The 24,629-nt window shown below is 47.1% G+C and overlaps 1 protein-coding gene across 1 annotated transcript in view; it reads left to right on the top strand.

The window, feature by feature from the left end:
- Nucleotides 1–24,629, top strand: part of PCSK7 (proprotein convertase subtilisin/kexin type 7) — a 199,066-nt gene that overhangs the window by 92,876 nt on the left and 81,561 nt on the right. The window contains exons 5-6 of the mRNA XM_085647442.1: nucleotides 2,890–3,024; nucleotides 13,761–13,926. Of these exons, the coding sequence (XP_085503568.1) occupies nucleotides 2,890–3,024; nucleotides 13,761–13,926 (301 nt within the window). The remainder of the gene's footprint in view (nucleotides 1–2,889; nucleotides 3,025–13,760; nucleotides 13,927–24,629) is intronic.

Genomic DNA, 24,629 nt, shown 5'->3' on the forward strand with positions numbered 1-24,629 from the left:
CCTTCCCTCCCACTAGGAGAAAAGTGTCCTGGATCCCCACACTTGGGCGTCCCTCACACTTGGATTCACGTAACATGCATATTTGTAAAGCTTATGTTCAGTTAGAGGGGTATTGTAGTGCTGAATAACAAAGGTTTGTAACCCAGCGAAGTGTTACTAGTTTTATCGACAGCCAAAGGATGAAAATCTGAGTGTGCTTACCAAGATTTGAACCTGTGACCATGAGGCCAATTACAGGCTACTTCAAGGGATGCATTAGTCTGCTGAGCCACCAGACTCTAGTTTAATATTAGGTTGCATCAGTCACGTCCCGCTACAGGACTCTAGAGCCCTCACACATGGATCTAGGTAACCTAGGTCCTCCCTCACACTTAGATATAGGTGACCTTGACCCTTATTCATACTCAGGAGTAGGTGCCCTGTGTCCTTATTCACATTTGGATGTATCCTAGATGCTCACTCGCACGGGTCTACATGTCTTGGACCCTCGCTCACACCCAGATATAGGTATAATTGTCCCTCACACACACTAGTATGTGGGTGTTGTTGACCCTCACATGGGCGAAACTGCAAACATTGGGTATTCCAGAGCCGCGATTAATCAGACTGCTGTATGTGGATACATGGCTCTGTGCGCTCTCAAGAAAATTCCAACTAACTGGGGCCTAAAGCAAGGTTGCAAACCGGCCCCTGTAGGTTTTAACCTTTATACAGCTGATTTATTAACATTACTTGCTAATTTAAGGACCTACCCACCAAAACTAAACAGTCAATATGTGATGCTTTAACAATATGCCTATTACATTGTGGGGCTTGATCAGACGCTAATCAGCCTCTAAAGGGCCCTAAAGGGTCTTAACATATACAATCTTAGAAATGAATTAAAAATAAATCTGGCCAAAACAAAAAATATGAAATTCGGCAGCTGCAAGACTAAATATTCATGGAGTTTTAACTCTCAAATGATTTCAGCAACCGAGTCCTCCCTGTATTTAGGGTATGGAGAGATGAACAATTAAAATTCAATCATCATCAAAGAGCTCTGTCAGCCTGATGCAACATCAGCTGAGGCACATCTCTAACCAATTAAAATGCCTTAAAGGCACATACATCTTGGAAATATTTTTAGAGCCAAAGTAATTCTTTCCCTTTTGAAGGTCTGAATTGGGCATCATCATTGAATAAGTGCCTTTAGCAGTTTTACTTGGGAGCAATCAAGGCTATCTTCACAGTACCCGAAATCACACCCACCAGTTGGCTAAGGCTTGAGTTTGGTCTACCAGATAGTAATTCAAAAAGCTGAGGACCGCAAATGCATCCATCTCAGCTGCTGAGAATGGCACCTGAAAAGTCTCTAAAAAGTTTGAACTGGAAAGAACTGGCAACCTTTCCTAACATCCACCAAGTCGATGGTTTGCGGCACCTTGAAGGCCTATTGAATGATTCCCAGCTTAAGGAGTTGAGGGAGTCCAATCAGGACTATAACCATGTCAAGATAATGACTAAAATAGCTGACAGAAATTTATGTTTCAGAACCAATTTGTAGGCCTTTAAAAATCTACAAAGAGCCCATCTCTTATTGCCATTCTTTACTTCTCCCTCGCCACAACCGTATTTACTGATCAATCTGAAGCACTCAATACGTATCAAATACATCTGCTGCAAATTCCTTTTACTAACATTACCACTCAACCATGCAATTCAAAGATTGCCAGCTCATGCTGCAGATGATGCGGAAGTAAATCGGAATTATTACTGCACATAATATTTCTATGTCCACTTCTTCTAGATCAAAGGAGGAAATTCTTACGCCTCTGCTTCAATCGTTCAGGAATTGGATCAACCAAAGCAGCCCTCGATTAATGTTTGGCAGTCTAGTGAGAAGCTGTGCATCTGTTCCAGACAAAGTTTTTGGACTCAGCATTAACTTTAGAGGAGAAATCACCAAAAAAATCCTCTGCCTGAATTGTCTAGATTATATTTAAATTGTGTCATTTTAAATACCCCTACAACAATCTCTTTCAAAACATTAGTCCAGCTGGGAATTGTTTTGCCCGAGCACTAGTATCCCCTTGACCTTCTCCCGGTGCCATCCTAGATCTGACAGACTATTTGGTCTATTATCCAACCGCTTGCTGATCCCAATCTGGCAAATTGATGCTTGAGCTGGGGCGGTTTTAAAGTGGGGCCTGGAAGCAGTGCTCACTGCATATTGTTAAAGTTATTGTCAACCATGAAAGCACTGATGTTTTAATTGACCTATCTTGAAGAAATCTTGTATGAAATGAAATTGACTTTTAGAAATGATGGACTAGAATATAACGTGCAATGTTTACTTATCTAATTCAATCAAACTTTTAAGCAATCAATTTGGTTTTAGTATTGGCATGTCAATCATCTTGTGGTATTTTCTTTCCTGGTTTTGTTTAATGGTTTTCATTAACATATCAATACATTATTACTCGCCTGACTCAACTTTGACATGGGTATCCTGGGCTTTCTCAGTCTGATATAGTTCCCTTAGCCCTCACTCATACTCTTGTGTAGTCCTCATTGGCCCCTGCTAATAATAATCACATTTTGGTATCCCTGACCCTCGCTCACTTTTACATATAAGTGTCTTGGAGCTGCGAACACATGGGTCTCCAGGGCCCTTGCTCTCACTTCAGTAAAGATGTCTTGGGCCCTCTTTCACAATAGGATATAGGTATTCTGGGCCTTCACCACAGTGAGATACAATTTCAGAGCCCCTACATACACAGTGCCCCTGGCTTTGCTACTGACATGTTGTACCTCTGGTGTGTACTGTAATTCACCCTTCTCACTGCCAGTTACTGTGGGAGCCATGTGAGACTCATTATTTAGTAACTCGTATTTTCTTTTGTCTAGAACAATGCCCGGAGACCGGGGATGGACATCAATGTGACGGGTGTCTGGGAGCGGAATGTGACGGGCCGAGGGGTGACTGTGGTGGTGGTGGATGATGGGGTAGAACACACATTGGCCGACATCCACCCAAACTATGTGAGTACTCAGCTTATCATATAAGTGGCGATTGTGCCGCAGGGTGCATGGGAGGAGAAATGACCCAGGGAGAAGGTCGACCTAGATCTTAAGTGGAGGGTGTTACAAAACAAGGAGGCTGGTGCGGAGCCTGAAATGAAGGTTTGCTCAGAGCCTACAGTTACACAAAGGCTGGGAAGCCTCAGCTCCTGGATGCAAAGAACTGCATGGCACAGGGTGGCACAGGATGTGAGGGTGGTCATGATGGAAATATTGAGGTGTGGAACACATCCAGTGGGGAGAAGAGCTGCATATGGCCTTGGGTGACGTCTAGTCTCATGACCTGGTTTGAGGTCAGGGAGAGATCAGTCAATCAGAAATTTGTATAGCGCACTCTGTCATCACTAGGGGGATCTGGGCACTGCAGATGCTTTGTCTCTGTCAAAAAGACAGGTCTTGAGTTTCTTTCTGAAGTCTGTCAGGGAGGGTGCCATTCGGAGGTGGAGGGACAGGTTATTCCAAGACTTGGTGGCTATGTAGGAGAAGGAGCTGCCCCCGCTGCGGTGGAGGTGGGGGTGTATGTGAGGGTGAGTGAAGTGGAGTGCAGGTGTCTTGCGGGTAAGTGGAAGTTCAGTCGATGGTTGATGTAGGATCGTCCTTGGTCCTGTAGGGCTTTGTATGCGTGCATGAGGCTCTTGAACTGGCATCTCTACTGGATTGGGAGCCAGTGGAGGCTTCTGAGGTGGGGGGTGATGTGAGTCTATTTGGGAAGGTCAAGGATGAGTCTGGCTGCAGTGCTCTGTATGGTGTGGAGTTTTCTGAGATGCTTGGAAATTCTGGCATAGAGGGGTTTGCCATAGACTAGGCAGCTGGTGACTAGGGCCTGTGTGACGGTCTTTCTGGTGTTGATTGGGATCAATCTGAAAATTCAGCGGAGCATGTGAAGGGTGTAGAAGCAGAAGGAGGCGACTGTGTTGCCTTTTCGTTCCCTGATCAGTTGCTTGTCGAGCATGATGTCTAGGTTATGTGCATAGTCTGTTGGTGTAGGTTATGGTCCGAGCTCTGACGACCACCAGCTATGGTTCCATACAGAGGTATTCTTCCCAAAGATGAGTACTTCTGTTTTGTCGGAGTTGAGTTTGAGGCAGTTGTCCCTCATCCAATTGGCTACATTGATCATGGCATTGCAGAAGTTGGTTTTGGCGTTGGTGGGTTCCTCAGTGAGCAAGAGGATAAGTTGAGTGTCGCCTGCATAGGAGATTATATTGAGTCATTGGAATCTGATGATGTCTGCGAGGAGGGGACATGGTGGGGCTGAGGAATGATCCTGGGGGAACACCACAGATTCCATGGGTGCGGAGGTGAAAGGGGGCAAGTCTGATGCTCTGTGTCCATCCTGTGAGAAAAGATGCGATCCATTTGAGGGCGCTTTGCTGTATGCAGATTTTGTGGGAGTCTTGTCAATGAGGGTATGGTGGGATACAGTGTCGAACGCCGCAGAGAGGTCAAGGAGGATCAGGGCGACAGTTTCTCCGGAATCCTGATTGTGAGGCGTTGAGTAGGTGGTTTTGTTCCAGGTAATTGTTGAGTTGTTTGCTGGTGGCTTTGTTGAGTAATTTGGCTGGGTAGGGGAGCCAGGAGATCGGATGGTAATTTTTGCGGTTGCTGAGGTCAGCAGAAGGTTTCTTACGGGGGTTCTGACCTCTGCGTGCTTCCATCTGATGGGAATGTTGCTGTGCAGATTAAGGTATTGAGGATGCTGGTGAGTTCTGTGCTGATTGGGTTGGTTTCGAGGTTGAAGAGATGGTGGCGGCAGGGGTTGGCGGGCACCCTAGACTGGATGGATGACGTGATGGCTGTAGTAGTCTGAGTGGTGAGTGGGGACCAGGTGGTGATCATTTGGCTGGTGTTCGCTGGTTGGTTGACGTTAAGGGTGGTGAGTTGGAGCTCGAGGTTGTTGTAGATGGTGGCAATTTTGCTGTGGAAGTAGTCCGAGAGAGTGTTGCAGAGTGCTTATTAGGGTTGGATGATGTTCTCTGTGGCTGTTGGGTTGAAGAATTCCTTGACTATTTTGAAGAGTTCCTTTGTGTGGTTGGCCACTGTGTCGATGTGAGCGGCGATGGCTGATCTCTTGGCCTCCTTGATGCGCAGGTGTTCAAGCCACCAACAAAGCAGCCCTCAGCAACTGTCACAGGGATACTTGGTGATGTGCCATAGTATCTCGAGTTGGAGGCAGTTGCGCTTGATGGCGCTGAGCTCTGGGGTGTACCAGCTGGTTTGTTTTGAGGTTTTGCTGTCTTTTGCTGGTATCCGCGGGGCGACTGTGTTGGCCCTCTTGGTGATTCAGGCAGAGAAGTTCTGGACGGCCTGGTCAAGATTCGCTGAGTTTTCGTGTTGTGTGGTGCTGAGGGCATGTGTTCATTGAGGCTGGGTTACCCTGCCGCAGCTGAGGTGGGTTGTGCAGTGGTGCTTGGTGATGGTAAAGTGAACAATGGCGTGGTCATTCAAGGTGAGTTCTAGGACGTGGATGAATTTGATTATGTCACCTTAGCAGAAGATAGCGTCAACTGTGTGTCTCGCTTTTTGCGTGGATTTGCTGACCAGCTTGGTGAAGCCGATGTTGTTCAGGAGGGTGGTGTTGTTGGCATTGTTGGGGTCGTCGATGTGGAAATTGAGGTCGTCAAGAAGGACGTAGTGATGGGAGACGATGGCTAGGGGAGAGATGAGATTGGAGAATGTGTCGCAGAAGGCAGCTCGCGCCCCGGGGGTTTGTAAGCAAGGATGTCTCTAATTGTAGTGTTAGCATCAGCCTGTAGTCGGAAGTAGAGATGTTCCATGAGAAGCGTTGGGTCGTCGTTGGGGGCGGTGCATCGGATGGTTTCCTTGAAGATGATGACGGAGCCCCCGCCATGTTTGTTGGTGCGGTCGCGGTGTATCATCTTGTAGCTGTCCGGAGTGTCAGTGTCGGAGTTTGAGGATGGGTTGAACCATGTTTCGGTGATGAAGGCCACATCAGGGGAGTGGGTGGTGATGGTGTCCCAGATTTCCGTGGCGTGTTTGCATCAGGAGTGGGCATTGATCAGGATGCATTTTAGCAGTTTAAGATAGTTTGTGGTTTTCTGTGCGGAAGCGACACGGTGTTCATCATGGGCTGTGTCGGAGGGGAAGGGGCAGTGGCGGCAGGTGAAGGGTGCTTTGGTTGATCGCTTGAAGGCAGTGAAGCAGCTGTTGCTTTGGTGTCCGGGGTCAAGGTCCTGGAGCTCCTTGGCGGTGCATTGGCGGGTGGCGGAAGGACCAGGGGTCCTGGTGCCAGGTGCAAACTGGCTTGCTTTTGGTGCGCCAGCACACAGGTGCCCAGCGGCTTCATAAGTAGTCCTGGGAGGTGTGGGGGGGCTTGCAGGGAGGGCGGGGGGCATTGGGAGCTGGGAAAAATGGCGGGAACGGGAAACAGCAGGAGCGGGGGGGGAGTAATCAACCCCTTAATAAGCAGGTTAACCAAAAGATGCTAATGACAGAAGTAAGCTGAGCAGTAAACCAAACTGACTAAGTGAGGCTAGACAAGGCTAAACAAGCTAAATGAATAACAGAGCTGAACAAAACAAAACAACGTTGGACAAGACAAAAACTAAACCAAAGTTGTGCTTAAAAGATTACCTCAGACTGTGGTAACAGAAGTAAAATCAAGTGAAATCAAGCCAAGCCGGGCAGCGGTCCACGATAGCAGAACCAAACCTGCGGCCCACGGGCAGAGAACGCTGCAGAGACTGGAGGAGTTATACAGCGGAGAAGTGGCACACCAGACCAGGGGTCAAGGGCTACTAGTTTTTTCTATTTTTTACTTTCTATTCAAGGTTTTGGCATTACATAACTAAACCAGCCCCCCCCCCCGCTATAAGCCCAGTATAAATGTAACAGTAACACTAATTGCCAGTCCTCTGGGTATCCTCCCCAGGAAAATTTGTGAACGTGCACTTCAACGTCTAGACATAGTAGCAGTACATAGAGGCCTCCTTCACTGTGTGTAAGTTCCACCCAGGGAGTCGTAGATAGGCTACCTAGTACATGTCTTCCATCAGGCCTTGCCAGAGGGCCCCAGATCTTAGTAAACGAGGGAGGGGTAGGGTTGTCTTTCCCAGAGGAGAAATATACTGGCTATTTGTTCATGTTTTAAGGTTCTCCAAAGGCCAAGGCAAGATACCTGAATAAAACATTATATAAAATTGTCTGTATTCATTTTTAATGTGGATTTTCTGTCTCTGTTTACTTTAATTATCAGTCTGGTCATTAAGGCAATTCTAGAACACATTTTAACCTGTTTTCTTCATATATTTACTGCTTAAAGTATATTCTGATAAGGGGATAAAATAACAGCTGTAGGTGATTTTTCAAATTGTTGTACTGGCTAGATCATTAAAATACCAGTCATACTGGTAGGAAAATGGCTGGTTGTCAACCCGCTGGAGGGGGTGGCATTTCCTGATGTGGTGGACAGAGTGGTTCCATAGTGCACTGATTGTCCTGCATTTGAAACACATGCATTTTTCATAAATATCAGCACTGTACCTCGTACACGCATCGCTATGCAGATCTTCTTGCATAATTCTTGTGTTCGAGGCATATGAGCTGCAGATTACACACTTGTGCATAGATCGCCATCTGGTGTTGGGCCCGGATGTTTGCAGTTTGTTTTTCCTCTTGGAAAGTCTTTGGAAGTCACAAGGTCGGTGACTCCTCCTTTGGATCGTATTGCGCATGGGCTTCGGCTCCATCCTCAGATTGTTTTTTTTCGCCATCGGACTCGGATGTGATCTTCGCGCTCCGGTTCCGAACAGCTTCCAGTTCGACGGTCGACGCGCAATCCTCACCTTAAACCGTGGTATTGTTTCGATCGCGGTCTCCCCCACTCGGCGCGCCTTCTCATCGGCACGGACCTTCAGTTACAGTCGTCGATGGCGGCCTTCGGGTCTCTCCAAGCTTCGGTCCTGGCTAATGGAAAGGACTCCATTTAAAAAGTGCCCTCGATGTGGGTCCAAATTTCCCCACACCGATCTTCATGAGGTATGCAACCTCAGCCTCTCCCCTGAACACGAGGCTCGAGACTGTCCGGCGTGTAAGTCCTTCCGGTCCAAAAACACTATTCGGAACCGAAGAGCCAGAAGAACTATGGCGCACTCCTCGACGACGATTCCGGACGACATCTTCGGAGAAGGCATCGACGCTCCAGAGCGGTACACCGAAGAGGGCCTCGTCAGCGCTTCCGAGGCCGACGACTCAGATGTGGAGGACATCACCCCAGCGCAGAGGGTCGTGAGTACTGATCCCCCCCCCCCTCCCCAGACCCCTGCCGGCACCGAAAAAGGCTCCGGTCACACCTTCGCCTCCGGGCCTAGGCAAGACCAAGGACACTGCTTCCAACACCCCACCTTCGGGCCCGGCGAAGAAGCCAAGCAAGCCTTCCGGCGGCTCGAGCTCGAGCCAGCCTATCCCTGGTGCCGATAAACACGCTTCGGCACGGAAAAAGAAGCCGACCCCCATATTGACACCGAGTTCCGCACCGAAGCACTCGGGGTCAAAACCCAGCTCTTCGGCACCGACACCACCTTCGGTGCCGACCAAAGCACACAAGGCCACCGGCACCGACACTTCGAGGCCGAAATCCATCTCGGCGCCGACCAAGCGTCCGGAGGTTCCCAAACCAGGTTCCAAACAACGAACCGGCACGGAAAAGCCTAAAAAGACAACGGCCCGATGCCTTCGGCGCCGACGGACAGACCAGCCTCACCGGACTTATTTACACCGGATCCCTTGCAGAAAACACTCACCAAGGATCCAAAAACTGGACATTTGACACTTTCTTCCAAAAAGAGACATTTGGAGAAGCCTGCTCCACCTCCGCCTTCAAAGAGGAAGGACTCTGCTACCTCTCCGTTCAGGATACCTTCCCCACCTCCTTCACCTTCTCCACCTCCACCCCCTCCGCCTTCTCCACCCCAACCTCCTCGTTCTCCCACCCCTTCTCCACACGATGATGATCACGGGGACCCATATGATGACATAGGGGATGTCCCCCAGGACCTACCCACAGGGGACCCCACTCCTACAGGATCCCCAGACCCATGGGACGACTACAATATCCCTGATATCCCCAACGTCCCACAAGATGACCTTTACCCCTCCAGGCCATCTCCACCAGAAGACTCATTGGGGTTCCACCATCTACTTCAAAGGGCGGCACACTATCACGGGGTAGACTTGCATACCGACCCCGTGGAGGAAGATTTCCTCCTCGACACATTCAACACCCACATAGGTCTACCTCCATATTACCTATGCTTTAAGGAGTGGTAAAGCATGCCCCAGAAGTTTTTAACCCCTTCAGTGCCCGCCCCTTTCCCCGCCCTGTGCCGGCCGTTGTATTAGCGGGCGGGGTCTATGACGAGCTGGACTCGTCATGGGCACAGCGCCACCGCGGACCATGATGAGTCCTGCTCGTCATGGGCACTGAAGGGGTTAAGGACCCAGTTAGGGCCAGGGTCATTAACCTGCGCATAGAGAAGAAATACAAAGCTGCCCCCACAGATCCCTCCTACATCAGAGGGCCAGCGCCACTAGATTCCCTAGTGGTGTCCACTGCACGCAAAAGGGCAAATTCCCAGCCGTCAGGCGAAGCACTACCACCTAACAAATAGTCAAAGCTACTGGACGCATCAGGAAAGCGCACTGCGTCACAAGCAGCCAATATATGGCGTATCGCCTATAATCAAGCGCTATTGGCCAGATATGACAGGGCACATTATGACGAGTTAGAAAGCATAATGCACCGCCTCCCTGAAAAATATAAAGCTAGGGTCAACAAACTAATTCAAGAGGGTAAAACTATCACTAACATCTCTATACGCTGTGCCTTGGATGCGGCAGACACAGCTTCCAGGGCCATCAATACCAGCGTCCTTCTCCGTCGCCATGCTTGGCTAAGAATATCAGGGTTTAAACCGGAGGTACAAGCCTCCATCCTTAACCATCCCTTAGACCAGGAACATCTAGTTGGCCCAAAGGTGGATGAGGCCCTAGAAAAAATGAAGAAGGATACGAATACTGTGAAGTCCATGGGAGCCTTACAGTCACACCCTCCTAGACGCTCCTTTCGCCGCTCTTCCTTTCGAAGTACATCAAGAGGCTACTCCTCAGACACCGCGTCCACTTCGTACAAATCCCCCACTCAGTCCACCTTCACGAGGGGTTATCAAAGAGGCGGCTATAGGGGTAACAATAATAAAGGCAGAGGCAAAACAAACAACGCCCGCTCTGCCACAACGCCTATCCAGTGACTTCCCCCCACTCCCCCCAGACCATTCCACTCCGGTCGGGGGCAGACTCCAACATTTCCTTCCCGTCTGGGCTACCATCACCTCAGACAAATGGGTGACACAAATAATTCAATCAGGCCACTGCCTAGAACTAATATCTACCCCCCAAACATTCCACCCAGGCAGCGCCCAATGTCACAAGAACATTTAATACTCCTAAAGCAGGAGGTAATCTCCCTCCTACAAAAACAGGCAATAGAACCCGTTCCTACCAACCAACAAAACATGGGAGTCTACTCCCTATATTTTCTCATACCAAAAAGGGACGAGACTCTGCGGCCCATCCTAGATCTCCGACCCCTAAACACGTACATACACTCCGACCATTTTCATATGGTAACGCTTCAGCAGGTACTTCCGCTCCTATCCCAAAACGACTTTTTGACCACCTTAGATCTAAAAGACGCGTATTTTCACATTCCGGTGCACAAAGCTCACCGCAAGTACCTCAGATTTGTAGTGGACGGACAAAACTTCCAATTCAAGGTGCTCCCGTTCGGAGTCACAACAGCACCACGGGTATTCACCAAATGCCAAGCAGTGGTAGCAGCACATTTGCGAAGACAACACATCCACGTCTTCCCATACTTAGACGACTGGCTGATAAAAGCCGGGTCATACCATCACTGTGTTCAACACACATCTACCACCATTCAATTACTCCACCAGCTGGGCTTCACAGTAAACCACCAGAAGTCCCATCTCCAACCATCCCACATAAAACAGTACCTCAGTGCCACCATAGACACCTCAAGAGCACTAGCCTACCCCAATCCTGCCAGGATTGCAAGCATTCAAGCTCTACGCGCAAAATTCGCACTACAACACTCCCTTCCAGCTCAAGTGTTTATGCAACTAATAGGGATGATGGCCTCATGCATTTTCATAGTGCCTCACGCAAGACTCCAGATGTGTCCTCTCCAAGAGTGCTTAGCGCACCAATGGAACCAGGCCCAGGGTCATTAACAGATCTGGTGTTGGTAGACGGTCGCACCCATCGCTCTCTGCAGTGGTGGAACACCACAAACCTTTCCAAAGGTCGACCGTTCCTGGACCCGGTTCCTCAAATAGTACTGACAATGGACGCATCACTCTCCGGCTGGGGAGCTCATCTACTACATCTCACCATACAGGGCAAGTGGACACCTCAACAAAAGTTACTCCATATCAACCATCTGGAGTTACTAGCAATCTTCTTAGCCCTAAAATCTTTTCAAACTCAAATTTCAGGCAAGGCAGTCCTGATCCGAACAGACAACATGACAGCCATGTATTATATTCAAAAACAAGGCGGCACACACTCTCCACAGCTCTCTCACCTAGCACAGAGCATATGTAGATGGGCAATACCCCAGAAAATCTTTCTCCTAGCCCAGCATGTCCCAGGAGTCCAAAACACAGTGGCAGATCTGCTCAGCAGGCAGACACAACAGATCCACGAGTGGGAGCTCCACCCGCAAGTTCTTCACCCGTACTTTTAAATGTGGGGGCATCCACAGATAGACCTCATCGCCACCCACGAAAACGCCAAATGCCCAAGCTTCGCCGCCAGATACCCACACCCATTGTCCAAAGGGAATGCGATATGGATGAACTGGTCAGGCAGATATGCGTACGCTTTTCCGCCTCTCCCACTCATTCCACTAGTGGTGCGCAAACTACAACAACACTCCCTCACACTAATCCTAGTATATCCAACGTGGGCCAGACAACCGTGGTATACCACACTGCTGGAACTATCTGTAGTGCCGCACCAAAAACTACACCTCTCTCCACACCTCTTAACCCAGAACCATGGAGAGATCCAACACCCAGACCCAGCGCAGCTCAACCTTGCGATCTGGCTCCTGAAATCCTAGAATATGGGTACCTAAATCTTCCCCCTGACTGTATGAACGTCATCAGAGAAGCTAGAAGACCTACCACTAGACCGTGCTACGCTGCCAAGTGGAAACGTTTTGTTATTTATTGCCATAACAATACCATCAATCCACTGGACGTGTCCATTCAACACATAATTGGCTACTTACTCCACCTACAAAGGTGCAATCTAGCCTATACGTCCATTCTATTGCAGCTTACCTACAAAACAGGCAACATCTCTCACTCTTTAGAGTACCTGCCATTAAAGCCTTCATGGAAGGCCTTAAAAGAATAATTCCCCCCAGAGTGCCACCGTCACCTGTGTGGAACTTAAATATCGTTCTTACAAGGCTAATGGGGCCTCCCTTCGAACCTCTGCATAAATGCGAACTACAATTCCTAACATGGAAAATCGCTTTTCTTGTAGCCATCACTTCCCTTAGAAGGGTCAGTGAGATACAAACACTTACCATTCAAGAACCCTTTCTCCAAATGCACCATAATAAGGTTGTTCTCCGTACCAATCCAAAATTCCTCCCAAAAGTCATTTCTCCCTTTCACCTAAACCAAACAGTAGAACTACCAGTATTTTTCTCGCAACCACAGACCGTTGCGGAAAGGGCTCTTCACACACTGGATGTCAAACGAGCCTTACTCTACTACATTCAGAGAACACAACCTTTCCGTAAGACCAAAAAACCGTTTGTTTCTTTCTCTCCACCACACAAAGGTAACCCCATCTCAAAACCGGGGATAGCTAGGTGGATTGTAAAATGCATTCAAATCTGCTACCATAAAGCAAAGCAAACGCTATCCATTCCCCCGAAAGCCCATTCTACACAGGGCTTCCATGGCATTCTTAGGGAACATCCCATTAGATGATATCGGCAAAGCAGCTACATGGTCAACACCGCACACTTTCACCAAACACTATTGTATAGATGTGCAAACTAAGCAACAAGCTAGTGTAGGCCAGGCTGTACTCAAAACGTTATTTCAAACCACTGCAACAGATACGGGTGGTCGCCGCTAACGGTGGGTACTGCTATATAATCTATGCACAAGTGTGTAATCTGCAGCTCATATGCCTCGAACGGATTATGCTACTTACCAGTATGCATCTGTTCTTGGCATGTAGAGCTGCATATCTACACACGCCCACCCGCCTCCCCGGCTACCTTTATCTGTTCCAGTTTATCTCATTTAGATAGCACACACATGGGCATCTTCACTGTTACTAATACGCTCCATCTTTCCCTGCTGGCGAAAAACAATCTGAGGATGGAGCCGAAGCCCATGCGCAATACAATCCAAAGGAGGAGTCACCGACCTCGACTTCCAAAGACTTTCCAGGAGGAAAAACAAACTGCAAACATCTGGGCCCAACACCAGATGGCGATCTATGCACAAGTGTGTAGATCTGCGGCTCTACATGCCAAGAACAGATGCATACTGGTAAGTAGCATAATCCCTATCTTTGCCTTGTATTATTCATAAGGACACTCATCGTCTGTGTTTATCTTGCAGAGCCCCGAAGGCAGCTACGACCTGAACTCCAACGATGCTGACCCCATGCCACACCCAGACAATGATAACGACAACCACCACGGGACGCGCTGTGCTGGAGAAATTGCTGCTGTACCAAACAACAGCTTCTGTGCAGTGGGAGTAGCATATGGGAGTCGTATTGCAGGTATGAGACCCAGATCTCTTGGAGGGGGAGGGCCTAGAGGGGTTGCTGTCCTGGTCTTCCAGCAGGGCTTTCTTGTGCTCTGTGTCCCAGAATCTCTGACCAGTGAGGCCCCACTAGTATCAAAAGCTTCTAAGATGTCTTATTGTTGAATGTTGGTGTGCAGCACTTAAGAAGTTAACAGATCTTTGAGGCTTAAGTGAAAGACGTTAGAACAAATATGATCTTTAGTGGTGTATATCCCTCCAAACATTAAATAAAGTGTACCCAAAAGTGTATGTTCAATTGTATGGTGGTAGACCTAGCAGTGATCCATAGGGGTTAAGGGATTTTGATACACGCTGGATCAAGCATACCATATGTGTTGTCCAGCTGGATTGCTTGGGGGTATTTGCACAACAGACATATGTTGAAGCTTTGATTGCGTTTGTGTGGCATAGGTGGTAGCTGTGATCAGCAAGGTCTTTACTGCACTTGTAAATCCAGGTGCATGTGTGGATTCTTTATTGTTAGAAAAATGTTCCATTGTTGGGCTATCTGTGCCACACAAACAGTCGTGCAAATGCAAGACTTTCTATATTTGCAGGTGCTCATGGGTAGGCCCAGTCTCGGTCTGAGGGGCCTTCTTTGGTAGTAGGTACTCCGTTTGTTTTAAGAGAATCAGCTTGGTACTGTTGGATTGAACAACGAAGAGCACCGTACAGAAGGTTCATTTTGCTACTGTGTACTGTTGAAGAGCTTTGAGTTACAGATGCTAAAGTGTAGGTTTGTATTGCATTGTAGTTGTTTTTTCTATAGCACTTCATGCCCTGAAAAGGCACCCAGCTTATTTTTGAACGGGTAGCACACTACTTTGTGGATGAGCTATGATTAGCAAAATGCTTGTCTGTCATGTGGCCTCGAGGGATAGTCTTGATTACGTGTTTGATGACCAGAGATGTGGACGTTCTATGTTTTATTGCTTGTCCTATGTTTGAATTTGAAGAAGAAAGATATGAGAGATAGATTTTTAAGCATTATGCATGTGTATGGATAGTTGAAAAGTATGTAAGAGCATTTCCACTTATGCTTGTAGAGGTTTGGATTCATGCATGCCTGGCAGAGACTGCTCAAACTGTGATCAGGTATCTTGTAGTTGCACCCTATGCAAGGGTGTAAGAGAAAAGACAAAGTAATGGATACAGGCAGATATCTACCAGTTTTGCATTGGCCTGTATAAAAGTTTAAAATAAATTGAATATGGGTTTAGGGAAGTGCCCAGATGTGAAATGATGCTACATTTTGCCAGAAGGGGGATCTTCTTCCATCATCTAAATTGGGGGTCTCCAACCTTTTCTGTAGTGGGAGCTATGTCTCACCTGTGAAAATCATTGTGAGCTACTCCAGGCTAAGCAACTAGTGCCCCACACCCAGCTTAATTGGCTTTAGCTTAATGTCCATATAGAAAGATGTTATGGTTTGAAGAAAATACTTTGACTAGAGGCACCACAACAGGGCTGCTATGTGTGTCAGTGAGAGTGTGGTCTTTGGGGATGTATGAACATGTGTGCGTATGAATAGAATATGTGTGTGCGGGTGACTGAGAGACTGTGTTGTATGTTTTTGTGCACAGGACATACCTTTTACCATATGTGACACTGCTACATGTATAACACACATGGAAGAAATTTAAAGTGCAGAAAAATGTTCTGCAAAAATGTTCAGAGTATGGAACATTTTTCTGCAGCTTAAAGTTTGCCAATTTAAAATAATGGCCGTGTTTTTCAGTTATAAATATGGCTCTGTATTGAGAAACCTAAGAGTTAACTTTATGTTAATTACATAAAACTCATCCTTTACATTTTCTCCCATTTCCAGGTGTCACATTTGCAAACACCAAGTATCTTGCTCCCAGTGGCCTGTAGACATGGTGCCCCATTTATAACAGAAAAATCGTTTGGTTAAATTGGAGACATTTTAAGTGAATAAACATGCTTCATAAAACATTAAGAGGTATTTAGCTTAATTGAATGTGGAGAAAGACAGTAATACTTAATGTTTCACAGAAAATATTGTCTTCATTTAAACTTCTTCCATTTGAAAAAAATAAAAATAAATCAGTTAAAAATATGGCACAGTGTCTACTGGTCACTAGGAGCAAAAGACCTGCTACTTGTAAATGTGACACTTTGATATGGAATATAATTAAAAGGAAGAGTTAATCATTAAGATTACTTTTCATTTTACTTTTCTCCCATTTTAAAGCATTCAGAGACATCATTTTGGTCTCCCAATTCAAAATTAAGTCAACAAGGACTTTTCTTTAAGAACTAAATATTTCAGTGCTTCAGTTCTTCACCTCTGTGACTCAGCCTGGCCCATAAATTTGACAGAGCATTGCTCATTATCAGGCCCTACTATCTACAGCCTGATGAAGATAATGTAAAGTAAACAAAGCCTTCCCTTAACGTTAAAAGAAAAATGTGACACTGTGCTTATTTAAAAATGGGCTAAAGGCTGTGAGCTACTTTGAAGGTGTCTGGGAGCTGCTGGCAGCTTGTGATTGACTGGTTGGAAACACTTGATCTAAATTATATGCTCTGAGGATTTTATCCAGGATTGACAGGGAATAACTAATGGACTTTATACAGTCGGCCATAGTGTATGCTTGGATTGGTCCGCTATACAGCGGCAAAGAAGCAACCAGACACAGTATATGCCTATCGAGTACACGCTGGTGTGTCTGGGAGTAATCCATAGGAATGGGGATGATGGAGTTACCTGTATTATGCTTTGATTGGTCACCATAGCAACACTGTCCCGCATTGTGAAGGTGTGTGTTCTTGCCGGACAGAACTGTGCAAACATTTTTAGGGATTTCCATCTTATAAACCATATACATTTTACTCAGATTTTCTCTACGTTTCTGCCTGTGCTGCAGACAGCATAGCTAGAAACAGAGTGAGGCAATTACTGTCACTGTTTCTGAGCTATGCTGACTGCAGCTCGTGCACTAACTCAGAAAAATTCATTTAAGTGTATGCACTGTAGAAAGAGCAATTACATACAAAGAAGGCACACACCTGTGCCCTGCACATATGCACACTTATAGGATAAGACCCGACAAGAAATTATTATGAGACTGACAAATGCTTTAGGACTCCAGCCATCTGTAGCAGGGCTCAGCCCATTAGAATGTGTAATATACTATCACCCATGGTACTCTCTCTAAGACGTCCTCCCAGGAGCCACAGTAATAGTCTTTGGTGTACACATAGGAGCAACACCCAGGAATAGGCATTATACATCCAGCCATATTATATCGTCTAAGGGTTGAAGGAGCAGCAGTGGACCAAACCATAATAATGGGCATTGCACAAACAATCATAGTCTTAAATGTTAAGTTCCACCCAAGACCAACAAGAGAGCATCCAACATTGAACCAGCCACAGTAGAGGATCTGAGGATTACCTAAAAGAGCAGCCGAACAGCTTTACTTGGGACTGGTCACTCCAAGCAGCCTTGCTATATGATCTGAGAGGTGCACCAAACAAAATCAGTAGAGCAACCAATAGGAATGGGCATGATTTAGCAAGCCATTATATATGGTGTGAGGAGCCCACACAGGCGTGACCAAGGTGCAGCCCAAGGCATCAACAGATAACAGAGATTCATGGCTCTTTGGGGGGCCACCCAGAAGTAGTGCTACCAGAATCCATCGATCGAGGCGACACAGGAGTGTGAAATTTTAGTATCTACTCTTCCATCAGATAGGATGGTTCAGTTATCTACTTGTCCTGAAAAAACAAATTCTCCCTTTTGGTTTCATATAGTACAGTGAGATATGTCAGCTTGCCTGTTATGTCAGAGCTCCGATGATAGCCTCTCTGATTAGGTTAGGGCTCATATTATAGAAAGATTTGCATATAATCAGGGAGCATTATAAATAGCTTCTAATTGTTACATTTTGCAAGCATCTGTTTCTATTTTCTATTTAGGGAGTTTTGTAAAGCGCTTGGTGACGCACAGCGGCGTGTCCCCGCGCTAAGGAGCGGCTGCTAACTGGAACCTACAGAAGTGGAATACTTTACTGTTCGAATAGTGTAGTTTTGAGCTTGGCTCTAAAGATTAGTTCAGATGGTTCGAGACGCAATATTAAGGGTAATGTGTTCCATCTGACGGCTGCAAGGTACCTAAAGGATCTTCCGCCCATCCGTGCTCTGGACACCTTGGGGACAACAAGGCGTCCCGAGCCAGAAGATCTGAGGGAGCGGGACGGTTCATAAGGTGTCAGCAGTCCTTTCAAAGGGAGAGGAGACCTCCCGTTGATGATCCGATGGCACATGCAGAGTGCTTTGAAATCAACCCTACTTCTGATCGGGAGCCAGTGCAAGGACCGAAGGGCCACCGAGGATGCGGCTCTTCTGGGTAGTCTAAGTACTAGCCTAGCAGCGGCATTCTGTAAGACCTGTAAACGGCTCAGATTCTTCTTCGGAGTCCCTAGATAGAGGAGGTTGCCATAGTCCATCTTTGAGGTGACTAGCGCATGCACAAGGGTTTGACGGGCCTTTACAGGTAAAAACTTCAATGCCTTCCTGAGACTTTTGAGGGTCCCAAAGCATGATCCGACCACCCGGTTGATCTGAGGGCCGAAGGTCAGGTCGGAGTCGATCCAAATGCCCAAGTTCTTTGCTTTCAGGCATGGGATAGGTGTTGAGCCAAGGCATGGAGGCCACCATGCCGACGTCCACGCCGATCGGTCTCCCCCTACGACAAGCACCTCGGTCTTATTTCGGTTAAGCTTAAGGCAGTTTGCGGACATCCAGGCAGCTAGGTCTTGCATACAGGCTCTGAAGATGTCCGCCGAAAGATCGGGTGCGCGCGACAGGGAGATCACCAACTGCGTGTCGTCGGCATAGGAAACCATTCGGAGGCCGTAGCTCTCTACCAAGGAGGCAATCGGGGCTACGTAGAGATTAAAAAGTGTTGGGCTCAGTGACGAGCCCTGCGGCACCCCCTGGTCCAGAGCAATTCGCTCAGAGTAATAGTCTCCCTGCCTCACTTGGAAGCCTCGGCCTGCGAGAAATGAATAAATCCATTTCAACGCTGCCCCTCTCACCCCACCTTTGCTCAGACACTGTAGCAAGATGGAATGTGCCACAGTGTCGAACGCCGCGCTAAGGTCTAAAAGGATGAGAGCCATGGTTTGACCCTCGTCAGCACCCTGCCTGAGAGTTTCGGAGGCCCTAAGAAGGGCAGACTCGGTGGAGTGGCGTGGCCGGAACCCGAAAAGAGTCGGATGAAGAAGGTTACTGTCCTCCACATATTTCATTAGCTGCTTATTTACCACCTTCTCTGCTACCTTCGAAAAATATGGCAGGAGAGAGATGGGGCGTAAGTTATCCAGCTTATCGAGGCCAATGTTAGGCTTCTTGCGGAGGGGAAGCACCACAGCCTGTTTCCAGTCCACAGGTAGAGAACTGGATCGAAAGGAGACATCTAGCAAATGCCTGATGTAAGGTTCCAGTGTCTCTATGCTGTCACTCAGCCTTTTTGGGGAGGCAGGATCGCGTGGGGAGCCAGATCTGACGGATCTGCAGATTTTAACGAGATCCTCCGATAGAGGAGTGGTGAAATGAAGTAGCAGATCTGAGTCAGCTTCAGCTCCTGCTAAATCTGCAGGTTCTTCCGCTAAGGGTGGCGTGTCGGGAAAAGCAGAGTAAATCTTGCGCACTTTGTCTCCGAAGTAGCGATTGCATGCTGTTACTGAGTGATCTTCATCTCGAGTAACGGTTATCGGGGTGGAAAGGGATTTATATATGCTAAACAATTCCCTAGCCGAGTTTTCCGCCACGTGAATTTTATCTGCTTAGTAGGTGGCTTTTTCTATACGGATTTTATTATGATAGTATCGTCATTTTGTGAGGTAAGCCTCTTTCATCCGATCATCATAAGCCATTCTCCATTGTCTTTCTGCTCGTTTGCAGTCCCTTTTGGCACAGCGCAGCGCCTCGCTGAACCAGGGAGCAGTTCTTTGTCTGTGGACAGCTTTATTAGACCAACCCAATGGGGCTGTGTGGTCCAGAGCAGCCGTGATACGGTCATTCAGCAATTTATTTGCCGCTGTCACGTCATTTCCTCCTGGGGGCCCTTCCACGGTAAGAGCCTTATTAAACTCTCGCAGGGAGAATCTTGCCCACCTACGTCGAGGGTAGTTAAGAGGGGTGGGAGCGCTAGCTATATGCTTAGACAAGTAAATAGTAAATGGAACGAGAAAATGATCTGTCCAGGGCAAGGGCACTGGGGGAGCGGCTAAAACACCCTCCCAATTGGCGAATATTTGGTCGAGCAGGTGCCCACGGTTGTGTGTTGGCAGCTGACCTTTTAGCTCTAGCTGTAGGGTGTGAAGTTCTTCCCGGAACTCCACTGCTCCTTTGTCTAGTGCGTCTTGCAGGTGTATATTTAAATCTCCCAACAGCAAAAACTTGTCCCTCCTGATCGCTGTTTCTGTGACCCACTCTAGGAGGTTTCTTTTAAAACTGGCCATAGGTCCCGGTGGGCGATAAATTATCAGGCCCTTTATAGTCATGCTCCCATCAATTGCTATGGTGAAAACACCCGCTTCGCATCCCGCCAGGTCAACTAGTTCTAGTTTGCATGGCCATTGTTGTTTAAAGGCGATCGCAATCCCGCCTCCTCTGCCTATCGGTCTGTCCAGGCGCACCATCTGATAGTCATCAGGTAAAGCCTGAATGGTATCAGGATCAGAATTGGCGTCTAGCCACGTTTCGGTAATAAACAGCAGATCATAATGTTTATCAGTGAGAAGGTCATAAACGTCATGTTTGTGACGGCTAAGCGACCTAACATTAACGAGACCGCAGGACAGCGAGGGATTGCTTGCCCTGGTGTCTGGTAGGGCTGAGCTAAAGCGGAATTGACAATAGCTACACCCTTCATTCTCCCCTACCCTTACACTATGGTGGCCTCGGGTGCACACGATCGAGGATAAACTTACTAAGTCACTCCTACTCCAGGTCAGCTTACGATCAGGGCCAGGGGTTGGGGCCCTGGGCCGTGTCCGGTCGCGGACGGGCGCAGACGGGCTTGGCTTTGGCGTGGCTTCGGCGCGCATCCGGAGCGCCCGCTGCGCCAGCCCGCTGCGCCGTCTGGCAGGGATGCACATTATGTAGGGTGTGAGGAGGGTGGGAGGGCGGCGCGACTAGAGCGCACCCCCAGCCCTACCTAAGATGGCGCCCACCGCCTACAACAGCAAATAACACAAGACGGCTGGGCGAGGCAGAGAGAGGAAGATCAGCGTGTTGGAGAAATGTCAGTGTGCCTAACTCAATTCCCCAGCTAACTATTCAATTTAAAACCCCCAGGTAAAAAGTTATAAAAACGATCTTTTAGCAGTTTTAAATCACAATTTTCACAGATACCTATGCCAGCTAGTAAGTTCCAGGTAAAAACGCTCGCAGCCCTAGCGTCTCTCACTAGGGAGAGCTCTAAATAGGCTTCTGTACACGTTTTTATACTGGAACCACTGTCAACTTTCAAACTGATCTGACGGTTTATTGCCTTTCTCACTATAATGGGAAAGACTTTGAATAACAAATCCTATATATTCAACTTTTAACAACTTAAACTTATGGATGCAGGCCCAGCCTTAATGGCAAACAATGCCAGGTCCATAGAGTGGCATTTTAGACTGGTAGCCATAGGGTTTGTATTGTAGTGAGTAGGCCTATTTTGCCAGTGAAAAAAAAACATGAAGACATGTCCTTCACCCCAAACAATATGGCCTGAGTGTTGGGTGATTGGAATCCCATGCTCCTGACAGATTAGATTAAGGAACCAGAGGGCTAAGACTTCAGTTAGTGATGCTGTGGGCAGAAGAAATTTCGCGTCTGAACTAGAGACTGAGGGACAAAAAGAAGCATGGTTCAAAGAAAGGTGTAGGAGAGGGCTAAATAGACTAGGGATTCTGGTCTAGGCCCTAAAAGGTGCAAAGAAAGAAGAAGCCATAGTAAGACTGCCTTAACCTCTCTACTCTTTACCTGCATGTCAGCCCTGGATACCCTGGGGGAGAGGCTAAGTTGGCCATTGTAGGGACACCTGAGCATTTTAGTTTACACAACAAAATGTACCCATTGACCAAGCAAATTAAACCCACTCACCTTTAACAGACCAAATAAAGACAGAGCTGCAAAATATGAATCAGTTTAATGACGGATCAACAAGTGCGGTCTAAAATAGCCTCTCTAATTCTCAGCACTCATTCCCCAAAAAAGGCTTACCGTATGTCAGTACCAACATTGCACACTCTACCTTAAGCTGCCCATCACTTGCTCAAATGCACTAGTATTAGATAGCTGGTCCCTCCAGTAGCAGGGATGGACACCTCGGAGTGCAAATTCTGAATCATATGACCCCTGCAAGTGAAGTGGCAGTGGGTATTGTAAGGCCTTATACTGGACCCTCTGTATGGAGGCCAGTCAGGCTCTAAACATAGTGGAAAATGTCGGGCAGCTGCATTCTGTATGCACTTAGCCCAACTGAGTATCACGACCTGTGCCCCTGTGTAAACTGTTTGCATAATTGAGGCATGGCATGTACCCTTTTGGAAAACCGTAGGTGATTCGGCAAAGGCTTCTCATGCCGATGAAGAAGGATTTGGTCATATAACTTGCTTGGGGTTTAAGAAACAGGTTGGAGTGTGAATATTTTCATATTATTCACCTTGTTGGCAGCAGCTGGTGAACATCGTTAAGAATGGGTTTCCTAGATGGTGGTAGGGTGTTGGAACCAGTTCGCCCAGTTTCGGATTTTCTCTTTAACAAGAGATGAGCTTAATGTGATGGCATTACATCCACAGGTTCATTGCAAGGAGAAAGATGTGAAAAATTCAGAGGACTTTAATCAACTCGGATATCACTTAGTCTTTATATTAAGATCGAAAGGTGATCAGTGATGAAAACCAATGCACAGTGTCGTAGGAGGGTAGAAACTTCATTCTAGTCAGCAGAGGACAGAAGAGCATTCCACGAGGCAATTGGGGGATTCTGTGCACTGGCCAGCTCAGAATCCTGTTTAACAGTCTGACAATTAGTTATTTTCCTGGATGAAAGTGAACAGTAAAGTGAATTGATGAGTGCAGCTCAAAAGAAGAAGGTTTTTAAAGACGTACTTTAATTAAGCCCTATGGTTGGCAAGCTGTGCCACTTATTTCAATTAATTGTTTGAAGTTGTTTGTGAAAAACTGGTTGAAGACATTGAACCCTTCTGCGACCTAAGATGTTGAGTCTTGACTGATGGAGGCTTAGGTAGTATTTTGTCAGACTTGGCCTGGACATTGGCTTGTGAGATTAATTTGGATTCTAGTTTAGAAAGCTTACAGGCAAAAGTATGAAAAATTGATGTTAACTTCCTTCCATGCTCTAACCAGGGACTTGGACTTTGAGGAGGATAGCCTAGTAAGAGCAGTAGCAAGGTGCAAGTGGTGGTTGAAAGCTTGTCTGCCTCTCCAGGTAAAATCACCTTGCATGGAGTGGCCAAGATTGTACTGAGAATGTGCGCGGCTCAGTGTGTGGGGCCAGAGATCAGTGTTTTCAGATTCAGGGCTTCATGGTGAAATAGGATGGATATGGTTTGAGAAAGCTTGGTTTGGCCAACCAGATGTTGAGTTCACCCTGGATGCTTAAGTTGGTGTGTTTAAGGATGATGTCAGATTTGGTATCGTGGAAAGATTGCAAGAAGGCCAGGTTCTATAGAGGAGGTCTACAGATTAACCGAAATGATTAGAAGAAAGAGCATGAGGTGTGATTATTCGAAAGTGTGACTTCTGAGGAATCTGGGAAGCTGATGGTGTGTGAGGAAGTCTTTAAAATGATTGCTCCTCCTCTGCCACCTTTTTGATGTTTGTGATGACCTTCTAGAGCTCAGGGCCAGCATCCTCTCCTTACACACAATTCTGTACTCCAGGGGAGGTCTGGCCTGGAATCTGATTAAGTCATGAATACTCAGGCAATTTTGCAACGTGAATCTTTTCTGGATTCATATGCTGGGCATTATTCCACCACCCAGTGTTTGGGTATGGAATAGTCTGCTTGTAGTCTCTACTTTTCATTTTTTATGGGAGCCGTCGACCATTTGGGCCTAACAACGAAAGTCCAGTGGGGCCTAATGACCTAAGACATATGCCCCATAAACCCCTTGACTCAGTTATCATCTTCAAATTATTTTTTCTTCTGGTAGGTCTATAAGCTAAAGGGAGAGCTCCAGAGTCCAGGAAAAATAATCTGTGCTGAGCAGAATATTTTTGCCATCGAAACCACCTTCGAGGGTAGAGGATCTGCAACGGCTGGTGAAGACAGGAAAAACACTGAAAAAGCACTGAGGAATGCCGGAAGTGAGAAGACCGGCGCATAAAGACCGCATTGTCGGAGAATGAGAATAGGTCATGGAGCATACCCCCTTTAGGCTTTGCCCAAAGTGCCACCACACATACCCTCAAAAAAACACTCACTAAATCTGTAACCTCTGCCCTCCAAAGGACCAAACTTCGGAGGACTGTGCCACATGTTCAGAATCCTTGCTGAAGAACATCAGGGCAAGGAAGAAGCTGAGTGGGGTATACTACTCCATAGCATCACCACTAAGAAACAGGAGTCCTTAAAGGATCTTGGTTTGTCCAGTGAGGAGGAAGACATCCTGGAGGGGACAGA

This window comes from Triturus cristatus, chromosome 3_2 (genome assembly GCF_964204655.1).
Source record: "Triturus cristatus chromosome 3_2, aTriCri1.1, whole genome shotgun sequence".
Classification (NCBI taxonomy): Eukaryota; Metazoa; Chordata; class Amphibia; order Caudata; family Salamandridae; genus Triturus; species Triturus cristatus.